The 25,786-nt window shown below is 33.7% G+C and overlaps 4 protein-coding genes across 4 annotated transcripts in view; 1 reads left to right on the top strand and 3 right to left on the bottom strand.

Moving 5' to 3' along the window:
• The first annotated feature begins 1,860 nt into the window (after positions 1-1,860).
• On the top strand, positions 1,861-22,100 carry prom (prominin). Its single transcript, XM_066392457.1, has 18 exons — positions 1,861-2,019; positions 6,689-6,921; positions 7,632-7,681; positions 7,733-7,941; positions 7,997-8,184; positions 8,456-8,551; positions 9,617-9,819; positions 10,063-10,204; positions 10,359-10,529; positions 11,531-12,081; positions 18,706-18,861; positions 19,169-19,360; positions 19,821-19,979; positions 20,033-20,169; positions 20,227-20,286; positions 20,350-20,403; positions 20,458-20,502; positions 21,988-22,100. The coding sequence occupies exons 1-18, from the start codon at positions 1,886-1,888 to the stop codon at positions 21,989-21,991; spliced, it is 2,784 nt and encodes a 927-aa protein (XP_066248554.1). The 5' UTR covers positions 1,861-1,885; the 3' UTR covers positions 21,992-22,100.
• Positions 1,909-6,092, bottom strand: Daao2 (D-amino acid oxidase 2). Its single transcript, XM_066392549.1, has 4 exons — positions 5,829-6,092; positions 3,079-3,299; positions 2,402-2,657; positions 1,909-2,351 (listed from the first exon to the last, which is right to left on the bottom strand). Exons 1-4 carry the CDS (start codon positions 6,064-6,066, stop codon positions 2,041-2,043), a joined length of 1,026 nt encoding a protein of 341 aa, XP_066248646.1. The 5' UTR covers positions 6,067-6,092; the 3' UTR covers positions 1,909-2,040.
• The window catches only part of LOC136410343 (rab-like protein 6), a 58,710-nt gene continuing 52,608 nt past the window's right edge, over positions 19,685-25,786 (bottom strand). The window contains exon 12 of the transcript XR_010752229.1: positions 19,685-19,694. The gene's annotated coding sequence lies outside the window, so the exon portion shown is untranslated. The remainder of the gene's footprint in view (positions 19,695-25,786) is intronic.
• LOC136410422 (odorant receptor 30a-like) lies at positions 21,667-25,690 on the bottom strand. The gene is made up of 5 exons (XM_066392580.1): positions 24,895-25,690; positions 22,167-22,266; positions 22,011-22,112; positions 21,803-21,958; positions 21,667-21,749 (listed from the first exon to the last, which is right to left on the bottom strand). The coding sequence occupies exons 1-5, from the start codon at positions 25,635-25,637 to the stop codon at positions 21,687-21,689; spliced, it is 1,164 nt and encodes a 387-aa protein (XP_066248677.1). The 5' UTR covers positions 25,638-25,690; the 3' UTR covers positions 21,667-21,686.

Below are 25,786 nucleotides of genomic sequence, written 5' to 3' on the forward strand. Positions count from 1 at the left end.
TTAATGGAAAATGGATTTATGAAGTTCAATTCTGTTTTCGAGAATTTCGTGAAAAATTCCCTGAAGTTGTAACAGATGAACTGAACTTCGCAAATACACTGAAGTATGTTGTAAATTTATTCCGTGAAACCGGCAACATTCAAAGAAAGTTAGGTAACGGAAGACAAAAGAAACGAACTCCTGATAATGTAGAAAATGTAAGACAGATAATGCATGGAAACCCGAATACTTACTTGAGGAGATTGTTACAGCAGATCGACTTATCTTGTGGTACCTGTAACAGAATTCTCAAAAAGGACCTAAATTTGTGAGTGGACAACATTTTCAGCAATTATTATGAATTTTTCGAACAATTGCGTTGTTAAAAAATAGCCTTAATGTTTATAGTTGAAATCTTGAAAATTAAAAGTAAATAAAGCAACATAACCTCATTCGACTCCTTTATCAAAAATTAATTTTAAGGTCCTTTTGCGGTATCTGATCAAGCTACGACCTACTTTTTATCTTCTATTTCTCTTGTGTAAAATTCCACAACTGGCTAGATATGAAATTTAAATGATCGTTCTATACAGGATGATTCACAACTTATCTATAAAATTTTAGGGGCAGGTGTGTCATGAAAAATTAAGTCAATTTTGTAAAAAAAATTTTTTGGAAAATGTTTAAAATTTTTTCGGAAAAATTTGTTCAAGTTTAACCATTGTATAACTGGACAACTGTAATGTTTTAGGTTAACCTACGCCATAGTATTTTGTTGGATATCCTCTCAATCTTACGTATAATTTGTAGTTGGGACTGCCACATGTCAATAGTTGGGAGCTGAAGACATGGGTGATTCGACTTAAGGATATTTTTGTTTCACCCGAAATAAAAGAAGCAAGCTTACATGTGTAAGCAATTTTAGCATCATAAATTGTCACCTTTAAGTCGGATCATCCATGTTTTCAGCCCCCAGTCATTGACACGTGGGAGACTCAACTATAAATTATACGTAAGGTTGATGAACCTAAAAGGGATTCTGGAGAAAAACGTAAATATTACAGTCATCCAGTTATGCAATGGTCAAACTTTAACATTTTTTTCTCGCGGAAATTATAAAGATTTTCTAAAAAATGTTCTTACAAAATCGACTTAGTTTTTCATGACACACCTACCCCTAAAATTTTATAGGTAAGTTGTGAATCACCCTATATAATCCTTCAAATTTGTTTGTATAAGAAATCTATAAGAATTTTTGACATTTTTTAAATCGGCTTTAAAAACAAACTACGGCAATGTCTCTTATGCATTTTCGTGCCCTAAATTTTTCTCTATGCTCAGTATAGTTAGATTATTTATTCCCGGATATAACAGTCTCGCAGCAGAGATAAATTTGCAGCAGTTTTAGAAAATCGACAAGAAATCAATAGAACTATTTAACTCCCTTTGAAAATGAATCACGCCAATGACATTTGTGCAGTTTTGTACCCTAAATCTTCCTCTATAAATTTCCAAAAGGAGACCATTTATTCCAGAAATAAACAATGTCGTAGTATCAAGGCGGGTTCCAAAGAAACTTTATATTCAACATATGTAATTTGCTATTTCAATGTGAAATGCATTGATTTCATTTGGAAATAATCTCCATCAATTACTTTTATAGGAAATGCCTATACAGAGTGACCCCAAATCCAACATATACATTAATAACTCACTTCAAATCTCAGCTTACTTACCCTATTCTGACCTAAATTTATGATTTTATACGTAGAACTAATTAGATTTAAAATCCGCTACATTGGTGAAACCTTATAAACCCAATATTACCTTTCTACTCCACAGACACAAAGTTTAGTAAAGAAATCGCCGTTCAGAGCAAAGAAATTATAGTGAAAGTTCCATAAAGATGATGAGTTTTTTGAAAATCACTTTATTTTACTTTCTGTACTTTATAACAAATCACATAAGCTGTGAAATGAATACGACGAAATTGTGCATTGAAAAGGGTGAAGTTTTTTCCGTGATGTGTGCGAATGAAAGGTACTAATTACTAAATAAAACTTATAACTTTGGTTTATCAATGTTCAATACACGTTTTACAATCTCAGCTGCTTCTTTGGCACATCCAATTGCCAGGGTAATTCCAGCTCCTCCATGGCCATAGTTATGTATCACTTTCAGGAATTTTCCATTAGCTGTCTTTACTACTTCTTGTTCTAGTCTCACTTTATATCTCGATGGTCTTAAACCCACCACTTCATTTGCGAACACACTATTTTTTATCGATGGAGTGATCTTAAGGGAATTTCTCAAAATTCTATTAGTGTCTGCTTTGTTTGGTGTTGTATCAAAACTAGATTGTTTAGTACCTCCTACAATTTTCCAGCTAAAGTTAAGAGGATTTTAATTGATTGACTCTTACCGACAACTACGAAATCTCGGTTTAGTATGACATAGCAGGAATTCTTCTCCTCATCACACTGCACTAAATAAGTGCAATATTGCCAGGGCATTTTCACTCGCATCACTTGACCCCTAAAGGGGACAACCGCCCCATCAGCTGAGAGGAATCGAGCCCCGAATCCGGTGCAATTTACAACTGCATCGAACCCTTCCAGTTCGTTAAATCCTTCTATACGTCGTTTTGTAATAGTGCCCTTCTTTCCGACGAATTCTCGCTGAATAACAGAGAAATTAAGCTGTGCAATTTCGAGACACTCAGAAGAAAAGTGTTTTGGTTATTATTGCCAACTTCAGTGGAACATTATACCCGACAATACCGGTATTAAATATGCGTCAGATAGAGGTCCTAAAAGGGAGGAATTATGGAGCAATTTCTGCCCAAACTCTGCTGTCTAGCCAGAACAAAGGTGCTGAATTAAACTTTAGTGTAGTTCTTGTGTCGGAACTTCATACCAAATATTAAATTATTTGCATATAAGACAGTTTGCATTCTGGCTTGCTCGAGCCGAACTACTTCTAACTATGCGCCGTTTTCGCAATATGCTCTCGAGGGCTTTATTTCATTAGCTACAAATTCTTGCAAATGTTTTCAAGATACGAAGAGGGTTTTTTTTAACTGTTAAAGGGTCTACAAACCTGCAAATAAGGGAGAAATATGGCCGGTTCCCAAGTGAAACCGACGAACATAAATCCTCCTGTGAAACTTTGTCCGTACTGTTTACTCAAAGTTTGCAAATGACGGTCGGAGAGTTCGCTGTAGCCCAATGTAACACTGACCCATTTGGGGATGGAGTAATTCTTGCTGTTGAATAGGTTAACAATGGGTTGTAAACAAATGCCAGCCTCGTGTGCTTTTCCTTGAATTTTTTTTAAACAATACCTTCCCCACATATTGCGAATTATATATTTCAAAAACCCCGCAAGTGCAAAATCAAAGCTACCTTACAGGGACAGGAACTTATCTCTAACTGAGTTATAAGTACATACATCAGAACTAATAATGAAATCGTTTTTTCTGAAAAAAAAAGTGAGAAACGAGTGCTATATAGAGCCGTTTACCTTTAACATCCAAAAAGTATAATTTTTAGAAATTTTCATCTTTTTTAAATGAATAACAGTCCCATCAAAAGTGAGAGTGCCTTTTTTGAGAAACATTAGCTAAAAATTAGTACAATATTGAGAGGTTCATTTCAAAAAATGAAGAAGTTATATTTTTTAGAAATTCCGTTTTATTTTGAACTAAGCGACAGCTACTTTATTAGAGCTATTACTGATACTATTGATAATATCATCGTCTTTTCTAAACAAAGAGTTCAAAATGACTAAGACGTAGAGAGACCTACTATTAAAAATAAAGAAATTATGATTTCCTGAAATTTCAATTTTCTGGAACTAAATTACAGCGATGTCAGAACTGATAATGGCATCGTCTTTTCTAGAGAAATAGCTCAAAATAAGTACTATGTCGACGAGTCTATCTTTCAAAATAAGGAATTTGAAATTTCTCTTTAATTTCATTTTTTTGGAACTGAATTACAACTACGTCAAAATGGAGAACTGCAATCACTTATTTAGTAAAATTTGCTGAAACGAGTTTTACATCGAGGGGTCTAGTTTCAACATAAGGATATTACAGTTTTTTTAAATTTCTATATTTCTCGAACTTAGGGAGAACTGTACTGAAATTGATAGTGGCAAGAGTTTATCAGAAAGACATAACTAAAAACGGGGAACACTCTGATGTATTTAACTTTAAAGATAAAAAAGTTATAAATTTGCATTAAACGTATAATGAATCATCTACATCACATACCGATTTTCCTAAAAATACCACTTGCCAAGCTTCTGAAATTCATAATTCATAAATGCATATACAGGATGTTCTTTAAATATTAGACAACAATTTAGGAGGCTATTCTTTGAGTAATTTTAAGAATTTTTTGTCCTTTGATGATTTTTAGGAAAAATGCTTTGTTCCCTAGATACAAGGTCATAAATGTTTATTGACTAATTTTTTCTTTTTTATTAAAATGGTTAAAATAAGCGTAGCAAGATAGTGTGACTCTCGAAAACAATACTAGTAAACACGTTGAACGTCATTTAATTTGAATACGTTTCCAAATTTGTCACTTTTAATTTTTTTTAATTATGAATACCTATATGAACGCTGAGAGATCACTGACTAACTGATGATTTCATGTATGGACTTGCCGGTGGAAATTCGTTACGGGTCAGGCAATTTTACATTGAACGATTTCCAAATCGTAAATGTTCGAAAGAATTCATCTACGTGTTCGGGAAACAGGTACATTAAAAGGAAATGAAAGTGCAGGAAGACCAGAGACAGTAAAAACGGTAGAATTGGAGAAAAATGTGCTAAACATAATAGAGGAAAATCCAGGTAATTCTGCTAGAAATATTAGAAGTGTTTTGGATGTTAATAATAGGACTGTGTGGAAAGTTTTGAGGGAAAATTTGTTGTACCCGTACCACATAAAACGTATTCAGGCTCTTCTTTCTACTTCTATTTTCTACTATTTTCCCCTGAGGATTGCATTTTGTCAATGGTTTTTGCACACATTGGTGCAAATTCCGCAACTACTGTCGATTCTTTTTACCCATGAAGCAAATTTCTCGAGAAATACAATAAGAAATTTTCATAACAATGATGCATGGGCCAAAGAAAATCCACATGAAGTACTAGAAGTTAATTTTCAACACCAATTTTAGTTAAACGTTTGAGTTGAAATTGTGGATGATTGGCTAATTGGGCCAATATTTGTACCAGAAAGAGTCACAGACGCAGTTTATCGTAACTTTTTGGAACAATCGCTTCCTGAATTCTTTGAAGATGTAACACTGGCAACTAGAAATGCAATGTGTTTTATACACGATGGAGCACCAGTGCTTTTTAGTATGATTGCTCAAGAATTTTTAATGGAAACATATAGAGATCGCTGGATTGATCGTGGTGGACTTCACTTATGGCCAGTTAAATCCCCAGACATGAACCCTCTGGACTATTTCCTATGGGGTAATTTAAAATCATTAGTTTACACTAATCTAATGGGAAACCTGGAAGATTTGAAAAATCGCATAATAGATGGGTGCAATTCATTAAAAAACAGTTCTGGTATTTTTGAAAGAGTTCGGCTGTCAATAAGGAGAAGATTAGAAGCAGGCATCCAAGCTGGTGGCAGCCATTTTGAACAATTATTGTAGCTTTTAATAAATTTCACGAAAAACATTTATCATTTTGTATTTAGGAAACAAAGCATTTTTCCAAAAATCATCGAAGGACAAAAAATTCTTAAAACTACTTAGAGAATAGCCCTCTAAATTTTTGCCTAACATTTAGGAAACACCCTGTATGCAGTCACTGTTACCTTCAGTCCATAGTTTTTTAACTAGACGAAAAGTTTCCCCAGACCATCTAATAACATCTTCTTCAGAGTTTTCTGCTAGCAAATAAGGTTCCCATAAACCTGCCGCTATGTCACTAGTCGTATTAGGGCTGAATTTGTCGGCAAATATAGTGACTTTGACATTTTCAATCTTTCGTTGTATCTCAAGGGCAGATGTTAGTCCTATAACACCACAACCTATTACAGCAACGTTAGACATTATTATACTGAACTAGTTTATCATATTTTAAGGTCAAATAAGAATGTTATCTAATAATATTTTTACTCGTAAAGTGTGTTTATGTGTAACTTGAGATTATGATGTTTAAAATGATTGAAAATTGAATTGGTGCTTTCAACGAAAGCCGTAGATAAGGGTAAAATATTTGTATCTGTGCAATTGAGGGAGATTATTAAACATTTAAAAAACGTTCATGTAAACTGACATATGTAAAAAAAGCCCTGAAGCAACTGTGAACCGCAAACGCCAAAATCGATTTCGATTCTGTACTCTAGATTGCCTGTCAATTATATTCTAGGTGCAACATCCCGGTTATCTTTTGAAAAAGACCAATAAATCTCGCCCTCGCCTTCGTCCATTTTCCGGAGAAAATGCTGTTTTCACATCAGGAAAATATAAGATGAAAGTTGACAGTTTACTTAGCAACTGGAAAAAGGAACATATTTCTCAAGAAGGACGGTTTCAAATGCCACTTTGGTTTTAAAGTTTCATTATGATATACTGGTCGTCATTTATTAAACTTATAAATTTATCCCTTCTCCTCAAAGTCGGACATTTAACTCTTATACGATCTTGAGTGTCATGTATTAAGTACTTTTAGAGAGAAAGTATCCACCTCAGTCATCCCAATTACCTTGGAACAAACGAAGGTTAAAGAACCGGCTAACGACAACTTGACGGGCAACAATTCAGACAACTCTGGATTGCAGTTCCTGGATACTCCCAAAGGAGACGACTTAAAAATCCATGAGTTGCAGCTCAAGGATCAACTTCTCCTTTTCGAGCCATTTTCCAGCTTAATGGGATATCTGTTACCGAGTGAATTTCCCATTGGTAAGCTTCGTTTAAATGTCGTTTAAGGGCTGTTGGGTTTACATTATAAGTACCCTAATTAATTCCATCTTGGAAAAACTTGTTTGAAAATCATTAAAGTTAATTAAAACGGTATGTTCCACAGAAATGGCAATTCCAACAACCAACGAATTACTATTAGGCTTAAATTCCAGAAATTTAAATGTCATAAACTGATGAACTCGGCCCCTGGACGGAAATATTCATGTTTGCTTTTCCCGGATTTTCCGCTTATTAAACGTTAAATATTTGCAGATTGCTTTTCCGGGAAAACCCGAGTTTCCAGGTTTGTGGATGAGTCGCGCGGTGACGTCAAGTAATTGAATTTTACATATCTTCGGGAAAAAAATGGTTCTCGGATATGACTCCTGAACCACTTTTCCGGAGAAATCATATTTGAAACTCTTTATTTGAGTCTTGGAGGGAATGAAATCTTTTATACAGTGCCCTCGGCCATTTGATCGACGCGGGTGAATAGCCACATATATGATGTCAAGTAGATTTCCAGAAGGTTTCTCTCTCTGTGTTATTTTCGCAATTCTCAAAATATAAACGTTTTGAGAGTAAATATAAAGCTTTTGTGGACAAGTGGATTAAAGTTTACTGAAATTAAATAATTGTGATAGTGTTTAGAGAATTAGAGAGCATCAAAATTTGAAACTTCCAATGCCATAAAATTTCTGATTTTTCAGATATATTCCGAGAAGTTTTCCAGCAGTCCAGACACATCTGGATAATTCAGGTAAAAACCAAACTTCCAGCTAAGCTCGACACTTTAATATATGACATTTAGATCATAAAGTGGGAAATACTTCTCGTCGTCTGGATAATTTTCTGGACAATACTCTCTGTTAGTCTACCAGTCGGAGTTGTCGCCGCCTTTTTGACCCCTTTGAATGTAAGCGATCCCGAGGCGTTTCCTAATGCATCTCTGGTTAGTTCCAGACAATGGACCGAGAAAACCCTTGGGTGTTTACTGCACTTGTTTCTGGTTTTAATGTTGTGAGTATGGAGCTCTTACAAAGATAACGTCTCTAACGTGGTCAAATATTTATAGATGCCCTTTGATCCTAATCCTTGTCGCTAACGAGCAAATGACCAACTCACTGTCAAAAGCTCCTCATGCAGTCAACATAATCTATGAAGATCTTGAAACTTTCATAAGAAATACCCACTTGCAGATTTCTTTTGCCACTACGTCAGCTACTGATCTGACCATGGAAGCCATCAGGAAGGAGTTAGAAGGTAGTGATTCTTAATAATTAAAATCTGTGTTGAACAAAATTACATTTTAACCAGACTAAAATGGAATATTTATCACGTCTAATGGCCCAAGAACACGGATTGTATAAGGGCGGTAATAAAATCTGAGTAATGGTTGAACTTAATGAGTTCCTATCTTGAGTTTCGCAAGGGCTCGGCTTATCCGGGGATTTCCTTTCAGATTGTATCGTATAACACCAAACTTTCTACTGCTTTTCTTTCTACATGTAATTTAGGCTTATTTCAATTGCAGATATGGATTTGCGCTTGGGAAGGCCCTATCAGCAACGATTGTCTTTAGAAACAGGGTTGGATTTGGCTCTCATAGGTCTGCAGGAACTGGCAATTGGTTGGTAGCAATCGAAGGATAAAACCCGTTTCTATAAGATGCACCCGAAGGATAAACCCCTACCGCAGTTTTTGTAGCTTCACCACATTGCAATTTTGCAGGATATGCTTTTAAATTTAATACTTTCGTATTTTTTGATACTCTTCTAGCATTTTAAGTACATTTAGTGCATCTCCGATACATTTTCTCCTAAAAGTAAAAGTAACGCTGAGGGTTTTCTATAGGTAGTAACATCTACGTGTTTTCTCTATTTGAGGAAAAAAATTAATTGAGTAAAGTGACATCAAAGGCCTACAGGACGTTTACTAAAATATAGATCAAATAAAGACAAGGCAACTAAATTATTGAAAAATTGCTGGAAACTAAAAAATATGTGCTCATGATTTTTTAAATTGTGCAACTTCTAAATTTCCCTTTAACTAGAAAAATTAGTAATTTCATGAAAATGAAATTAGAGGCATACTGGACATCTACTTAATATACTTAATATTAGTGAAATAAAGCGAAAACTTCCCAATGTTTAGAAAATTTCTGGAAAGTGAAATCTTAAAAAAATGCTCATCGATTTTCAAAAATTTGCAACAAAATGACTAAATTATGGAAAACATATGGGAAAAACGATGTACGTAATCTTCTAAATCATGCAACCTTTAAATGTCTTCATCTCTCGTAAATTAAAAAAATAATAATAACTTGCGACATTTTATATCAGAGGCGTATGGAACATCCACTGGGATGCGTCCGACATTGGGGGGTGCTGAGGTTTTTTCTACCTTTGGTCACAGAACCAAACGATAATATCAAACACGCTCCTGAAATGTTGGCGATATAAAGTCGATAAACCTACATTTTTTGAAAATTCCTGCAAATTAAAAGTTGAAAACGACACCTATGTTTTTTTACAAGATGGAAGCCCTCAATGTTTCCATTGATTAAGGAAGTTATCAATCTAAGACAAATAGTTTAACCATTTGTAGTGAGTAGTGACGCAATTTATAACCAGATCAAAAATCAAATCAAATAATCCGAACTAACCTGAACTAACTGGACAACAACCTCTTGCAGAAGCTTCCAAAGTATCTCTCCAAATCTCCGACTTGCTAGCAGACTGCAACTTAGCTATCCAACTCAGTGCAATCCTCCACACTCAGCTACAAGACGTGTCCCGTCAATTCCTAGCTATTCAGCAGCAATGCGTACCTAAAGACCGTCCTTTGTGCTTCGCAGTTCAGTTTTCAGGGTACGATGTGCCCTTGCAATTGGATAATGTAAGTCTAAGACACTATAATTATGGTAATTTTACTCGGTAATACATAATCCAGGCTGCGCCCCTTATCTACATCTATAACGGCTTCTGTTCATATATTTCAACGTTATCCTGCAAATGTAGGTCTGTTGCCAACGTTATTATGAACAATTTCCATTAAGGAGTGCACTCGAGTGTGTGTCGTAACCCCACATTATCTTAGGATTATCTTGGATGAATGAATCCATTTAATTGATTATTTCAGGTGACCAGGGACAATAAAGTGCTACAACTTGCCAGGATTAGCAGTAATGAAGGAACGTTTAATTTCAGCGTAGAAATTGCTAAGAAAGCTTATGGACACGTTCCTGCAAGAATTGTTCAAGAATCTGTTTCGTTTGTGTCAGGTAGGATTCTAAGGAATATATACATAATCTGGCAACCGCACTTTTATAGTGACACCTATCGTGTGCCATTTGCGCCTTGGTATTTTTTTTTAACAAAAGAGAACCACAGTGTTGCCATTTGCATTTACACTTCTTAAATTGTCAAAATTTCCAGATTTCAAAGAAGTATTAAACAGAAAACGGTCGCAAGTTTACAAATCCACACACGAGCTGGACATCGTGGCCAGGAATCTTCTAGAAGAGGTAACCGAGAGCCAGAAAGCAATTTTCGCTCTCGCCAACGACGTCGTTAAGTGGGATTTGTGGCGTTGGATGGCCATATTAGGTAATCCTTTGCATTACCTTATACATAGGGTGATTGTTTAAGCTCACATGAAAACTTAATTTGAATCCAACTATCCGACGGTGTTTTAGGCATTATTAAATGCTGTTGGAATGCAGGAGTATTATTGATAATATTAATTACCTATTCTAAATTAGTAACAACATGTAATCCATAACTCGAAAAGTAATTGTTAATTCCCTCACATATAGGTAAATGCAAAAAGGCCTAACCTCTGATTTATTAGCGCATAAAATGATGCGATTAATCACGTGTGGGACATTTTCATTAGTGTTACTGAAACAGTGTTGATGAATGAAATATGTTACCGAATCCAGAAACCACGTTTAGGTTTATAACGAGTCGAATGTTTGATAAATCGTAAAAGAGAACATGACAAATTTGACAAAATTAAACGACGATTCTGTAACAGAATCCCAACCCAAGATGCTTCAAAAAGTAACTTTGCAAGGACCTAGTTCCCTTAAACCACTCAACTTTCATAAGTAATGCATATGTTCGTTCCTGCCTGAAAGAAGTAACAACCCCCGTGTTATCCGGTTTAATGGCTCTTGCTCTAGGTTATAAAATTCCTATTCAGGAGGAATATTTGCTTTCCAGCGGGCATGAAACCTTAAATGGAAACTTTCGTTTTCTTGAGACCTCTTGAAAGAAGCTCAATCTTTAAGGAATATTAGATGAGCGAGGCTTGTTTGGTGTTCTACAGGCTTACCCGACAATAAAGTGATAAAAACCTGCTTTTAAATAAGATTTGAAATATTTCTAGGATAAATGGGAAGAAAATCTATGCAATTCCATTATTCTTCTCAAAACGAGGGTGCCGAAGGGATATGATTTAAACGGAGATTTGCATAATGGTCTCGAATTTCACCCGGACATTGTTTTTGTTTTTTTTTTTAGGCTGTGGGGTAACATATCGCCCAAAAACAATGAATATTTTAACTTGGCTCTAAGGCTGTAGGAATAAAAAAAACACATTTCAGGTACGGCAGCAGTAGTTTCTTTGGCTTGGGGTCTGCTGTTATTTGGAGCCCCTTGTGGCTGCAAGTTAACATCAAAAAATGCCTGTTATTTGAAATCGGGAGTAGCGTTTTGCTGCTTTGGTTGCCTTTTGGTTTGCGCAATAGGCAAGCAAACTTCCCTTTTTACAATAAAATTCCAACACTTTCTTTTAGGAATGATTTCACTACTAATTGGAGGACATGGAAATACTATATTATGCCATCCCCTGTATGACCATCCCCATTACAATATTGTCAGTAAATTCCTGGATGCCGAAGGCCTGTTGTATCCTAAAACTGGCCTCTTTCAAGCTCTTTCTACTGAAAATGGTAGTATTAAAATTGCCGAGGTTTTAAAAGCTTGCCAGAGAGATCAACCAGCATACCATACGTTCCATCTCAAAAATCATTTAGATGTGGATACGATTTTCAATTATAAGAAGTGGGAAGATTTAAATGTTTTACTTGAGGAATTTGCGACTGCTCACACTAGAGTTGAAATATTGAGTCCAGGGTTGCAGTTGAAATTACAGGTATTTTGAAATTTGTACAAGATCTCCTGAAATGTATAAAATAACGAGGTAATAACCAGATTTCTGTGTCGAGAAAATAACCAAAAATTCATACAACAATAGGTTCACAGCCATCACACTTTCTTGTTGAAATAATTATACAGGGTGTCTAAATTTAACTTTGTAGCTTGGAAAATGTTTCACATTATTATAAGTTTTCTAGTGTATTTATATTACACATTATGTCCTCCACAATAGATTTTTACCGGATATTGCTTTTTCAAGTGTCACCTCCTTTTACTTTTCAAAATGTTTCTTTTCCAAAGCTGTAAAATCTGAATATAAAATCTAAGAAACTGTAAGTCAATTAATAGAAAATCCCATCTATTATTCAGTATTTTTGTAAATACCTTGAAAGCCAATAGAGACCATATGAAGTTGTAATCTTTTACACTCTCGAAATTTTTATTCTACACCAGAAAAGCAATACATTATCGATATTTAGAATCAGTTTAGAACTTTATTTGTAAGGTGTACATAAAATATCGAATAAATTCATTTTCTCGGTCTAGATTAAAATAACAAAAAATGCTTGGACACGTCGACTTTAATTTACAATTCCACATAATTTGGTCGTATAATATTAGACGTGACATCATCTTTGTTCCGGATATAATATCAGTGTTAATTTTTTTAAATAGTAATCCTTGTTTTTAATCGTTTTATGTGAAAAAGCACACTCCTTTATGTACGGGACTTAAACTTTTTTACTATGTTATTATACAGGGTGTTCCAATTTATAGTAGCAGGACTTTAACAGTCGATAGAAGACCTTTTCTTAAGATGAAAATGTTATATAAATATATATTGAAAACGGCTCGGTTTTTGAGATACAGGGTGGCAAACTTGACTTTTTTTTTTCATTTTTTTAAAATAATTCACTCAAATATTAAGACACAGCCATGAAATTTGATATTTTGGGATTTTTCGCAGTGCCGAATTTATATTTATTAAAATTTTCGTCAAATTTACAGAGGGCGCCATATGAAACATACTAGTGAATATTTAAATTATGGTAATTTTTTTGTGTCTCCTTGTAGCAACTATTTTTTAATCAAAATGGATTCGCCGTTCATTTTTTTCTAAAAAAGGTACTCTTGTTATAAATTGCTAAATGTTTTCGAGATATTTTCAATGTGGTCCTTAGCAGTACGACTGGCTTCCACAAGGGAGTTGTGATTTGATAGTAAATCATTTATTTTGCCAATTTTTATATGTTTAATAAATGCTAAAATATTTTTTAAATTCATTTATCAATGTTATTAATTATTATGACTATTACATTTAATATTATTTATTTATTAACATTTTAATATTTTGGAAAAAAATTAATACCAAACACTTTTTAATTGTTAATTAATACAAAACAAAGAAGTAATCATATTCCAACTAATCTGAAACTAATTTGGCTCTAATTTAAAGTAAATATTCAAAGTGAAAACTTTCTTTGTTTTGTATTAATTAACAATTAAAAAGTGTTTGGTATTAATTTTTTTCCAAAATATTAAAATGTTAATAAATAAATAATATTAAATGTAATAGTCATAATAATTAATAACATTGATAAATGAATTTAAAAAATATTTTAGCATTTATTAAACATATAAAAATTGGCAAAATAAATGATTTACTATCAAATCACAACTCCCTTGTGGAAGCCAGTCGTACTGCTAAGGACCAAATTGAAAATATCTCGAAAACATTTAGCAATTTATAACAAGAGTACCTTTTTTTAGAAAAAAATGAACGGCGAATCCATTTTGATTAAAAAATAGTTGCTACAAGGAGACACAAAAAAATTACCATAATTTAAATATTCACTAGTATGTTTCATATGGCGCCCTCTGTAAATTTGACGAAAATTTTAATAAATATAAATTCGGCACTGCGAAAAATCCCAAAATATCAAATTTCATGGCTGTGTCTTAATATTTGAGTGAATTATTTTAAAAAAATGAAAAAAAAAGTCAAGTTTGCCACCCCGTATCTCAAAAACCGAGCCGTTTTCAATATATATTTATATAACATTTTCATCTTAAGAAAAGGTCTTCTATCGACTGTTAAAGTCCTGCTACTATAAACTGGAACACCCTGTATACATATAACAATTTTTTTGATAAATTCTCAAAAACATATTTTTCTTTATGGTACCTAAAAATAAAAGAAAGACATCCACTAAACGGATCAGAATAGTATTTTGTTGATTTATTTGGTAGGTTTATTTATTCATTTTTATAGAAAAGGTGCTATTATTCGTTTATTACATAACATTTTCATGTTTGTTAGTTATTGTTTGACTTCGTGAAGGTTTAATTTCAAATAAAAGTTGTATCACAATACGTTTATCCATAAGACAATAAGAAAATCGTAATCGTGACTAAGTTGCCGAATGCTACTAAATGGATTTTCTCGTACAGCTATGATAGTAAAACATTTAATTTTTTATCCCACTAATCACAGAACGTCCAGCATTCGGCTTATCTTCAACAGAATTAATATGTCGAAACTTTTTCTCAATTTTGCTGACTACTGATTGGTTTATTGGTCTATCCGGATATTTGTTGTTAAATAAAATATACATCTGATGTTGTGCTCGCACTCTACCACACTGTATAACGGATGATTCACGGTCGATGATAGATTAGACGTTTTTGGAAGACTGATAACACGATCTTTCTGAAAATTTGCATATATAGATAAATGAATTTGCTCTATCGACTTAAAATATTTTCAGTAATGCAGCGCTGCCGGTTATATTAGAAAGTACTAACATCTCCGATATTTTAAATGGAACACCCTGTATATTTTTTCATTTTTGGGTTCTATATTTCGCTCCAATAATTTCTGCATTTAACTTTTTTAACAACGTCGCCTGTCAAACTGTTCAAACAATTGCATAATTTTCATGACATCGCAGAGCCACCTTTGGCAAATATAATTAAATCATTCAATTTAAAGACAAAACAGCATTTATTTTCGAAACGTGATGGTTTAGGTATAGCGACATAACACATCATTTTAAAGGAAATTGAATTGTCTTTCAGCATGGCTAGTATATACAGAGGGTTCCATTTGAACAAACACACTTTAGACACTTTTACTGTCTATCCGTAAAACCATTAATTTTGAGCCACCCTGTATAAGACAAAACATTCTTATTTACATGTCACAAATTGATGGACCTTTCACAAATTATATTCCAAATTTTGTCCTTCTGTGAATTCAAATCACGTTATAGAAGGGGTTTTATTTAAAGGCCTCACTTTGAACAAAAAATAAGAAAACTAAATAATATTCAGAAAACCGCTAGAGATAGGTATAGGAAGTTAAATACAGAAATTATTGGAACGAAATATAGAACCCAAAAATGAAAAAAATATACGGGGCGTACTATTTAAAATATCGGAGATACTAGTACTTTCTGATAGAATCAGCAACGCTGCATTACTGAATATATTTTAAGTCAACAGAGCAAGTTCATTTATCTATATATGCAAATTTTCAGAAAGATCGTGATATCAGTCTTCTGAAAACGTCTAACCTAACATCGACCGTGAATAACCCGGTATATTAACTTTAACACCCGGTATTTCATTAACTAAACGTTGGTGGATCTATTTTCATATGACTTTTATGTTATGTTCTTGACCTTGGGTTCTGACGTTAAAATATTTTCCTTTCATTTCAGGATACCCTGTATATTACTTTTTATGGTAAAATAATTAGATTATTATCATATAACAAATAACAACATTACATGCATTGTAAAAAGGAGAAAATACCCGCATCGGTGGGGAAAAAATAGTCACTTCTAGTTTTATTCTTCTTATACATGTAAGAAAAAAAATATTCCTTTCTTCGGAAAATAAAAAAAACACAAATTTACGCAAGACTTCTTTATTCGACCAAGATTGGGAATAGAATGCACCCCCCCCCCCCCCCCCATACAAGGTGTCGGAGACATCCCCGTGTATCTGTTTATCTTCAAAAATAATCGCTCAACCTTCCACATTCTTCCCACGCTTACATCCCTTAGTCATTCTCTTCACACCCCCATATGATAAACAGACCTTCTTTATCTTTTAAAGCAACGATCTACTTTAACTAGTACAAGTTTAGTCAATCTTCAATGGGACATTCATAGGTGTCTGTGACATACCACATATGCCCAAGGATAAGACATAGCACCATCCTTGTAAGATAACAGGTTTATTGCTCTTGCATTAAATGAATTAATAACCAACCCCATATCACTTTCTTTATGAAAGCTCACATACATATGTTTTTCTTCAAACCGTGTTAATTCTCCCTCTCCCACTGTAAGATCACAGACATTACGATATATTTAAACAAGTGTGCATGAATTTGAATTTGCAATTACAGGAAAACACAACAACGTTCTATTTCCCCGTAAAGAAACGGTAAACTGCAAAACTTCCCAGTCACTCCTATACACGATTAAAATACTTAGCTGCGAAAGCAAAATTTCAATTACAACTTTACCTCATCCACTGAAGTCTTTCATCAAACATTGAATTAATGTAAAGTTAAACGTGCAAACTTACCAATATCATGAGCACATACATGGAAAACACCCGAGACACTTTCACAACATTTCAAGAACTAAACAGGTATAAATAACTGGGAAACCGTTTGAATAAAGCTTTTTAAGTCAATTTCGCCTCTCTATAATCGCCATTTGTCACTGATTTGTTTTTGTTTTAACTGGGCAAACTGTAATTCAAATCAGTGGCCATTCGGAAGTTTTCGGTAACTTCCCCAGTTGCGAAGCTCGAGTAAAACAAAAGCGAAATGTTATGCAACCAAGCATATGGCGACAGACAGTGTCGCAAATTATTAAGTAAAATACAGTTAATTTAATCAGGAAATGTGTACATTTTAAAATATTTTGTTAAGCGTTTGTTATTTATTATGTGTTCAAGAACTTTGTTTATCACCGAGAATAAAGTAATAGGTCTACATTGCATTTGTGTATTGCCAAGTCGATTTTTTTGGGATCGGTATTATTATAACTTTTGCCCATGTCTGGAAAATTGTTTTATTTATAATACAGTTGTTCAGATGGTTTAATATCAACTCGCGAGTTTCTGGACTTCTTAAGCTCTTCAAAATTTTACTTATTATTTTGTTTTTTCCCACTGCTGTTTTGTTGATATGAAAAGTAGTGTTTTATTATATTCGGTGTCTATATTGTTAAAACAATAATTATGGCAGCAGTCGTTCAAATTCCAGTTATGTTCATCACACTTAGGATTTGTTGAAATATCGAAGGCCTCTTAAAAGTGCCCGACAAATGCGTCAGCCTTATCTTTGTCTGTATACTTCATGCTATGCTCCATCTTCGTTGATGATACCAATGATATTTGTTTTTCAATTTTTTCCTCTGTCCTGTCGATATTAATCTATCATGTCTATATTTCTATTGAAATTTTAAGAGTCATTTTTAATTCATTATTTTGTGTGTGTCTAACTCTTTGATTAACAGCTATTTTAGACTGGTATATAGACCAGAAATTCAGTATGCAACATACAGAGAAATCATTTAAATTTTATATCTAGTAAGCTGTGGAATTTGTTGAAAAAACGAACGTATGTCGATTATCGTTTGAGTATATTTGGTTATCTAAGTAACCAGATCATTTGCTAATTTTTCATGCCGAAACGCTTCTTCCGAAAACATTTAGCCAATCATTATTTATTACTTTGATTATTTACCATTCGGCCTTTGCATTTTTCGTTTTCCTTTCTCCGTTATTTTATTAATTTTATCCGTTTTATAAAAAATTGGTCTTTTTTAACATCAAAATATCGTTTGTTTAAATTCGTGTTCTTGTACCTACCGCAAAATGGTGTTCACGTACGAATAAAAAACATTTATGATTGAAGCTTATTTTCGTAATGGACATCAAATTAATGGAAAATGGGTTTATGAAGTTCAATTCTGTTTTCGAGAATTTCGTGAAAAATTCCCTGAAGTTGTAACAGATGAACTGAACTTCGCAAATACACTGAAGTATGTTGCACATTTATTCCGTGAAACCGGCAGCATTTAGAGAAAGTCAGACAGCGGAAAACCAAAGAGACGAACTCCTGATAATGTAGAAAATGTAAGACAGATAATGCATGGAAACCCGAATACTTACTTGAGGAGATTGTTACAGCAGAACGACTTATCTTGTGGTACCTGTAACAGAATTCTCAAAAAGAACCTAAATTTGTGAGTGGACAACATTTTTAGCAATTATTATGAATTTTTCGAACAATTAGACTTGCGTTGTTAAAAAATAGCCTTAATGTTTATAGTTGAATTTTTGAAAATTAAAAGTAAATAAAGCAACATAACCTCACTCGACTCCTTTATCAAAAATTAATTTTAAGGTCATTTTGCGGCATCTGATCAAGCTACGACCTACATTTTATCTTCTATTTCTTCTTGTGTAAAATTTTACAGCTGTCTAGATATGAAATTTAAATGATCACTCTGTAGTTATTCATTAGCGAAATTATTCGTATTAATAGACTTAGTTTTAATATTTACTGTCATGATATTTTGACCTTTTTCAGATACTGGCCTCGAATACAGCAGCAAATTTCACATATTACAGAGAGATAATCTCTGCTTCATTACGAGGGAAAGACTTGGGATCATTCGCTGATCAACTGAATAATATTGCTAGGCAATTGATTGATCCTGTTATAAGTAGAAGAGTTGAGAATTTGGTAATATTTTCGTCAAATTTATAGCGCTTTTCTTGTTACAGTGCTCAAATTGCATTGTCCTCCTTCATCCATCATCCACAAACCTACACCGTCCTTAATATTCTTTTTCTCGAGCGGTAGTTGAAACAGAGAACCATTAAAATCCTGAACTAACTTAATAACAAACTTATTCATACTTTTTGCCCTGCGAGGCAGCTCCGCAGGATCTATTCCATTGTGACTTCAGTTATAATGACAAATTGCCCGGGTCCTCAATTTTCCTTTTTGCCATATCTTGTTATCTGTAGTTAAACGTCCCTGCTTTCAGGCCTTTTCCGTGCGCAACGTGGCACAGGACACGATGCAAAGGCGAAACGACCTCAGAAGCAGGATTCTATACAAAATAACCATGCTAGAAGTATTGCTGCCACCGTTGAATAGGCGAGTCGATCAATCACTGTCCCATCTGAAAACCATACAGTTTTTCCTGGATCATCAGGGGACCAACCTATCCGAGATGGTAATTAATGCATTGTTTTTAATTCAGTTGTTAGTAATAAAAGTAACAAAAGTTTATTATATCGCCCTAATTAGTCAGCATATATTTATCTCCTCGTTTCGCTGCATATTGAAAGAACAATGAAAACTCATCAAGCTTCCATTGAGAAAATATCCCACAAAAGGCGATTCGGGGAAGTTCAAATAAGACGCGACTACCGAAGCCAGGACCTAAATTGGTTAAATGGGCCTTGGCACAAAAGAAAATGATTTACTAGCTGGACGGTTTGCTCTTTCTGATTGTCCAGAAAGAGGCAAATACCAGCGACGTTGATTGATCACGTCACTTTTATTAACTCGGAACGGTATTCAGAATGAGAAAATTGAAAGATTTCCGGCATTTTTTCGCTCGAGGAAAGTCAGCTTTTTATAATAACCCCCAGTAGCGGCTTTATTAGGCCATATTTTGCGTTTGTTTGTAGGTGAGAAGAGAATTTATTGGGAGGATTGGAAACTACTTAGAACAGCTGCATAAGCACGCCTTGAAAAAGGTGACTAAGGAAATCGGAAAATGCCGCCCCTTGTGGGATGTTTTTCACGCCTCCAGGATTTACATGTGTAAATTGACGTTTGATCCTTTGGTAAGTATTTTTTGATCTTATGGACTTATCGATAAAAGAGAACAATTTTGCAGACTGCCATTGCCTTTGGAAGTTGTTTTCTTATCCTAGTATTTATTGCAACTAATCCAGTTGCAATCAGTCTCACTGGTTTCTATAAAGAAGCCAAGGGAGTAGACATGTGCCATTCACTTACTTCTTTGAGGCATCGGTACGTCTCGAAAATGTTTAATCACTATTATATTAACTCTTCATATGTCTTTCCAAGAAATTCTCGCCAAAGTTTATTAATTGAGGATGACAGAATATGGACCACTCCATGTAGTGCGTAAGATATGGCATTAAGACCCACATTATAGATCAATATACTATTAGTCTTCATTATCCATAGATCTCCTGAGAGGTCCGAAAATATCCCCATAACGTGGACAAGCCCTCTTTCACGGTAAATATTATTCAACTCACTAATTTGTGTTCATAATGTTCTTAATTTTTTTAGAATTCCGCAAGCATCTGTTTCTTTATCACCACCAAGGTCACAAAGGTAGGAGATTAATAATTATTAACAAGGTCGTTATTTCTGCCTTTCAATTTCATGCCTGAAGGTCTGTAATATTACCATGTCATCCCATACCCCAATGGGCCCCATATTATTATCTTGAATCGGTCTTCAAGGATGAAGTTTGAACCTTGCCCTAGATTTCGGATTCTTAATAAGCGTGCGACGATTAGCCTTTATTTGAGTTCTTTTATACCTATGCTTTCATTTTTATAATTAAACAACATTCTTCCAATTTTCTTTTTAGCAAATTGTCTGCCTTCGTTTCCAGGATAACCGGTGCCAGGTGAGCTTATCCTCCTTAATTCTACGTGTTGTTAACAGGTAACAATAAGAAGCTTTCGTATCGTTTCCTTTCGTTGTCGGTAATAGGGCAAATTCTATAGAAATTGACTTTGCAAGCTTCTAATATTTGAATATTTATTCTGAAGAAATTTTTAAGCAATTGAATACATTTGAGGGAAGAATTTTTTTTTAATTCTTAGGAACAATCACTCGCATCAAGTTCCATCCGTTTTAAAATCACGCGCTCCTCGAAGGTAATTAACAACCACTAGACTGAGTTTGTCTATCGTGTATAATCTTAATTTGTCTCAGGGATAGCGAGCATCTAGTGTCAATTGAACCAATACAGTGGAGATCAGGGTTGGTAAATTTAATTTTAGACTTATTTGGACATCCTGTAATCGAACTTTTCTAGATCAACACCTGGCAGTTGGATTTAAGTGCAGAGTCATACAATAGTCATAAATTTACATACAAAGTTCTTTTATTTTTTGCCATTCTTTGTATTATTTTTATTTATTAGAAATCAAAATGCAGGCTCACAAAAATTTACTCTGTAGGCAAGCATATTTTAACTGAAATATAGGCCATTATTATACAACAAAGCCACAATTTCGGGGCAAACAAGTGAACTTTACAATAATGAATCAAAGTGCAGCCACGCCCTGTTATTCCGCTTAAACATTGGGTAATTGAAAACATTGATTGACATTAAGATGTGAGTTATTAAGTAGCCCCATGTATAAAAATTAGATAAGTTATACAAGCATGAAGAAATTTATTCTCGAAAGGAATTTGCCATTGAAGATTAAATCGGCTCATTAACTCTGCCAACTTCTGTAACACGTTAATTCGAAAAGAAAGCTTTATTTGTCACAATTATCTTAACTCGGTTTTGCTCTGAACTGTCTCATGAAAGTTGCGTAACTATACATTGCTTTGAAAGCCTAAAATCGATAAATTTCTGACTTGAGATTATATAAGATTCTTGAAGAATTACCGCCACTGTAGCTGGAGCATCCATATGCATGAAAGGTCCAATGTTAATGGTCAAAGGTTTCTGCGCCCTCATTATCATTATCAGCAGTATTTTCTTTACTGGCTCGCTCTGATCCATCCAGTTGCTCTCATAAATGACGTGGCCTATATTCACACTCTAAAAATTTAAATTTTGATAAATCTAAGCTAAAAATAATTCTGATCCTCACCTGTTCGACTATCCCGTTTGCACTCCATGCTGTAAAAGACATATTAATCATTACATTAGCGATAAATAGGCAACAGTATGGAATTTCGACAGCTTTTTTTACCTAAAAATCATTAAATAATCATTAAAAACCTTATGATAAATTAATGTGTTTTACTGATAAGAGTTGTAAAAGCCCCCCAGCTCCATTAATTGACTCCATAATGTAATCCAGCAACAATATGCCTCGTATCGCTTTATTCAAAGTATCAACAAACCTGGGACAAATAATAGTATATTATACACCAAGGTTGTAAAGTACATTATTATGTATCGAACGTCAAGTTTAAACGCTGAACTACACGTATCGCTGATTAAGACGTGACGTTCTTAATTAGCGCTCTTATTAAGTTTTCGTTAAAATAACTGGTAGAAAATGAAAATCAAATCCACAATCGACGTTCAAAAGACTGTAAATACCGGCGCAATATTTGTGGCGCATTTCTGTTTCAACCTTTTGTGAGATTCTCATAGCCAACAGAGATACTTCGGATCTATTGCGAGAAATTGAAATCATATTATCTCAGAAGTATATACAATGCAGCTGATTAGTTCCCTAGGTAAATAATGAGCCATATGCCTGTCCTTATTCACCTGTTGTTCAACTGTTTATCGAAAAAAAGCGAGAAAATCTACGTTGCAAGCGTTCAGCACACTCAATAATGGTGTGTTTTATAGCTAGTAGAGGAAAAATTTAGTTTTTTCTGTTTTTTAAAAGTTGTTTATGAAGCCATATTCAAATTGGAGACAAATATAAAGCTTGAAAGTGATAATATTCTCTGCCGCACACTTTCAGCTACAATGTATGAGTTTCTATAATAGGTTGATTAAAAAGTATCTATAATGCTCCTATGTGAGATAAGAGTTTGTAAGCCTTCCATGCATCGTTTAATAATGTACGGCTCTATATGTTTCATATAAATATAATAGTATGAGATACTCTGTAAAAGCTTTATATGATATGTTTCTTATTTGAATTACAACTTGGATGACAATATTTCAAAATCTGCATAATTTAAATATAAGACATGCTAGATGAAATATGCTTAGAATTGATCGAAAAATACATTAATATAAAAGGTACTACATTTGAAATAAGAAAATCAGGAACAGTCACATATTATTGAGACGTTCTGTGTTATTGAATATGGTATTATGTGGTTACCCCATCTTAACTCATATAGACTAATTCAATAGTAGGTAATAAGTGAAACTTATAGAAAGAAATGCGTTAGAAACAAACATATATTAACACATTTTTGGACGTATATATATTTAAAATCGTCATAATCTACAATAACAATAAAGCAGGCCGATGAGAAACAATTGAATTTTGCCGCCATTAACAGACCAATAAGCAAATCTCTGCACATCATGTGAGTCGCGACAAAACAAAACAAAAGAAATCTTAGAAAAAAGATACGGGCGGTTTGAGAAGTTTGGAAGAAATGTTCTGATGGTTTGTGTTGAAAAGTGACTAAAGTAAATAAGTGAGTTTAAAAGAATTCCTATTAAACAAATTAAGGGTAAGTGACAGTTTTTAATTGACTGGAATTGATTTGTTCATCAAAACTTGTGCATAAATGGCGCCATGATATCTCATATTGCTTCCTGTCAAATATTGTATAAAAGTGGATCAGTTACAGTCATTATTAGCAAAAAACAACCTTCAAACACGTTTCGTAATACTGTTTTGTGTCTGTTTTTGTTGTTTTTTACCAGAATCGAATATAATTAAGTCAGACACAAGAGGAAGGTCCCCACATTTCAATTTTAGTTTCATTGTTCTCCGCGCTGTGGGGCTAGTGAGTGTCCACTCAATTTTTCCCGGAGAAAGGAGAGTTTTCGCATGCAACTTTTAAATCGTACAGATTGTGATGGGAGAATTAGAATGCAGAATTGATTAGTATTTATTATAGCTCGAGTTTAAAACCATGGTGTATCAGGGCCAAAAAGTAGTGTTTAGATTCGCCCCAAATTGAGAGTAATGGTGCAATATCGACTTTTGCCGAGATTTTCTATTCTTTTAATCTAAAATTTTTGAATTTAATTCTTCCAAAGATCAAGACTGAAAAATTTAAGTATTCACTATCATTAAAAACAAACATTTTTTTTTTGCTGTTATTGATGAATTCTTAGATCCAAAAAACGTACATAAGCACCTTTAACTAAAAAAACTTCTCATTGCTGATTATTTTATCCCTCAAAGGTGAAGATAGGAGTTGAGTGATTGAGGTATACATACTCATATAAAAGCGAACACATGAGGCAGCATATTATGCAATGTAACACGTCATTAAAGTTTCATGCTCCGATTCCTCAAGAGGGAGACAGAACTTCTAATTACATAACATGTTCACCAACTCTTGATCTATTAATGCTTTTTATGTATATATGTATGTGAATAAGCTACAATAATATTTCTCATTTAATCACTCCCTTTTTTAATATCATTATTTGCAATTTCTCATTTTTATCATTATTTTGACTGGTATCTGCACGAAAGTTTGAATCTATACACACACACACACACACACAAATAAGAACATTATCCATTGAAATAATCCTAACTCAATAGTTATTACATCACCAAAAACGTTTGATTGTTTAAAATGAGTTTTAAAACAGCCATATAACACAATTTCCGAGCTGTAAACTAGAAACTTAAGTTTTACACCTTTCCAAGGCAAAAGTATTAGAAGAAGGTTTCGTTTTCGTTGTGAATAAAATAAGTTTGGGAAGACTGTAATTGAAGGTACAAAAGTTACACAAGTGTGTGTTTACCTTAAATTGCACGTGTACGAAGTTTAGAAAATGCATTATTATTTTACTCCTTTCTTACTTACTCAATTAAAAACTGATGTTCAACAATACACTCCTCTAAGACATTTTGATTGACTTCTCCCTTTGAGCAATTAATACATCTCCTCAGTTTAATCTGTAATATCTTCAATTGTGATGCTGCAAAAACCATTAAACTTTGCAAGGGAGCTGCTGAAGCAGAATTAAAGCAAAAACCGAAACCTGCTATTATTATATTGTAGGATGTAACAAAGAGATCGTGTTTGGCCTCATCAAATGGGAACCAAATTTCGTACATGAAATGCTCGTTCGGTAACAGTCCTACCCAGTATTTCTTGTAGACGTTTACGCTTATAAACCAAACAATACCAGATCCGACGCAGAAGCATTGGCAAAAGCTCGCGAGTCTGAAGTACCTGATATCCTTCAAAAAAGATTCCATAATTTCCTTGTCCTGACTACACAAGATGGCTTTTTCTTTGCGGACAATGTCCACAAACATATAGGGAATTTTGTTTTTAATGTAAATCAGCACTTTGTATGTAATTTCAATGACTAGGATTATAAGAGTAATGTTGATGTAAAGGTCTTCCAAGATGTGATCTTGCAGCATTTGTCCTATTCGGAATATCATTAATAGGATGTTTATGACAAAGATTAGTTGTACTCCCACTGAGTATACTGAATACATGTTTTGAATATTCAAGTTTGAGGAAAGAGTTAGTTTCCATATCCCTGCAATTATCATAAATATTTTCGATATTTTGTAGATGCTTTCACTTGACATTTTGTTCGAGAGTGTAGCCTAAACAAGAACTTTATGAACTCTAAATTATAAGTAAAGAACAGAAATTTTCGATGTTTAAAAATTCATAATATTTTTATCTATATTTAATTGAGAAGGACAACCTACTTATTAGGTTTAATAAGAATTAG

This window comes from Euwallacea similis, chromosome 1 (assembly GCF_039881205.1).
Source record: "Euwallacea similis isolate ESF13 chromosome 1, ESF131.1, whole genome shotgun sequence".
Lineage (NCBI taxonomy): Eukaryota > Metazoa > Arthropoda > Insecta > Coleoptera > Curculionidae > Euwallacea > Euwallacea similis.

Bases quoted from the DNA above. Each gene is read 5' to 3' on its own strand.
- prom (XM_066392457.1), top strand. From the start codon at position 1,886: ATGATGAGTTTTTTGAAAATCACTTTATTTTACTTTCTGTACTTTATA. The intron at 2,020-6,688 runs GTACTAATTACT...AAGTACTTTTAG, and splicing joins GTGATGTGTGCGAATGAAAG to AGAGAAAGTATCCACCTCAG. The intron at 20,404-20,457 runs GTAAATATTATT...TAATTTTTTTAG, and splicing joins TGGACAAGCCCTCTTTCACG to AATTCCGCAAGCATCTGTTT.
- Daao2 (XM_066392549.1), bottom strand. From the start codon at position 6,066: ATGTCTAACGTTGCTGTAATAGGTTGTGGTGTTATAGGACTAACATCT. The intron at 3,300-5,828 runs GTAACAGTGACT...AAAAAATTCAAG, and splicing joins TAAAAAACTATGGACTGAAG to GAAAAGCACACGAGGCTGGC. The intron at 2,658-3,078 runs GTTTGTAGACCC...TCTGTTATTCAG, and splicing joins TATTTCTCCCTTATTTGCAG to CGAGAATTCGTCGGAAAGAA.
- LOC136410422 (XM_066392580.1), bottom strand. From the start codon at position 25,637: ATGTCAAGTGAAAGCATCTACAAAATATCGAAAATATTTATGATAATT. The intron at 22,113-22,166 runs GTAAAACACATT...AATGATTTTTAG, and splicing joins GGCTTTTACAACTCTTATCA to GTAAAAAAAGCTGTCGAAAT. The intron at 21,959-22,010 runs GTGAGGATCAGA...TTAAATTTTTAG, and splicing joins CAAACGGGATAGTCGAACAG to AGTGTGAATATAGGCCACGT.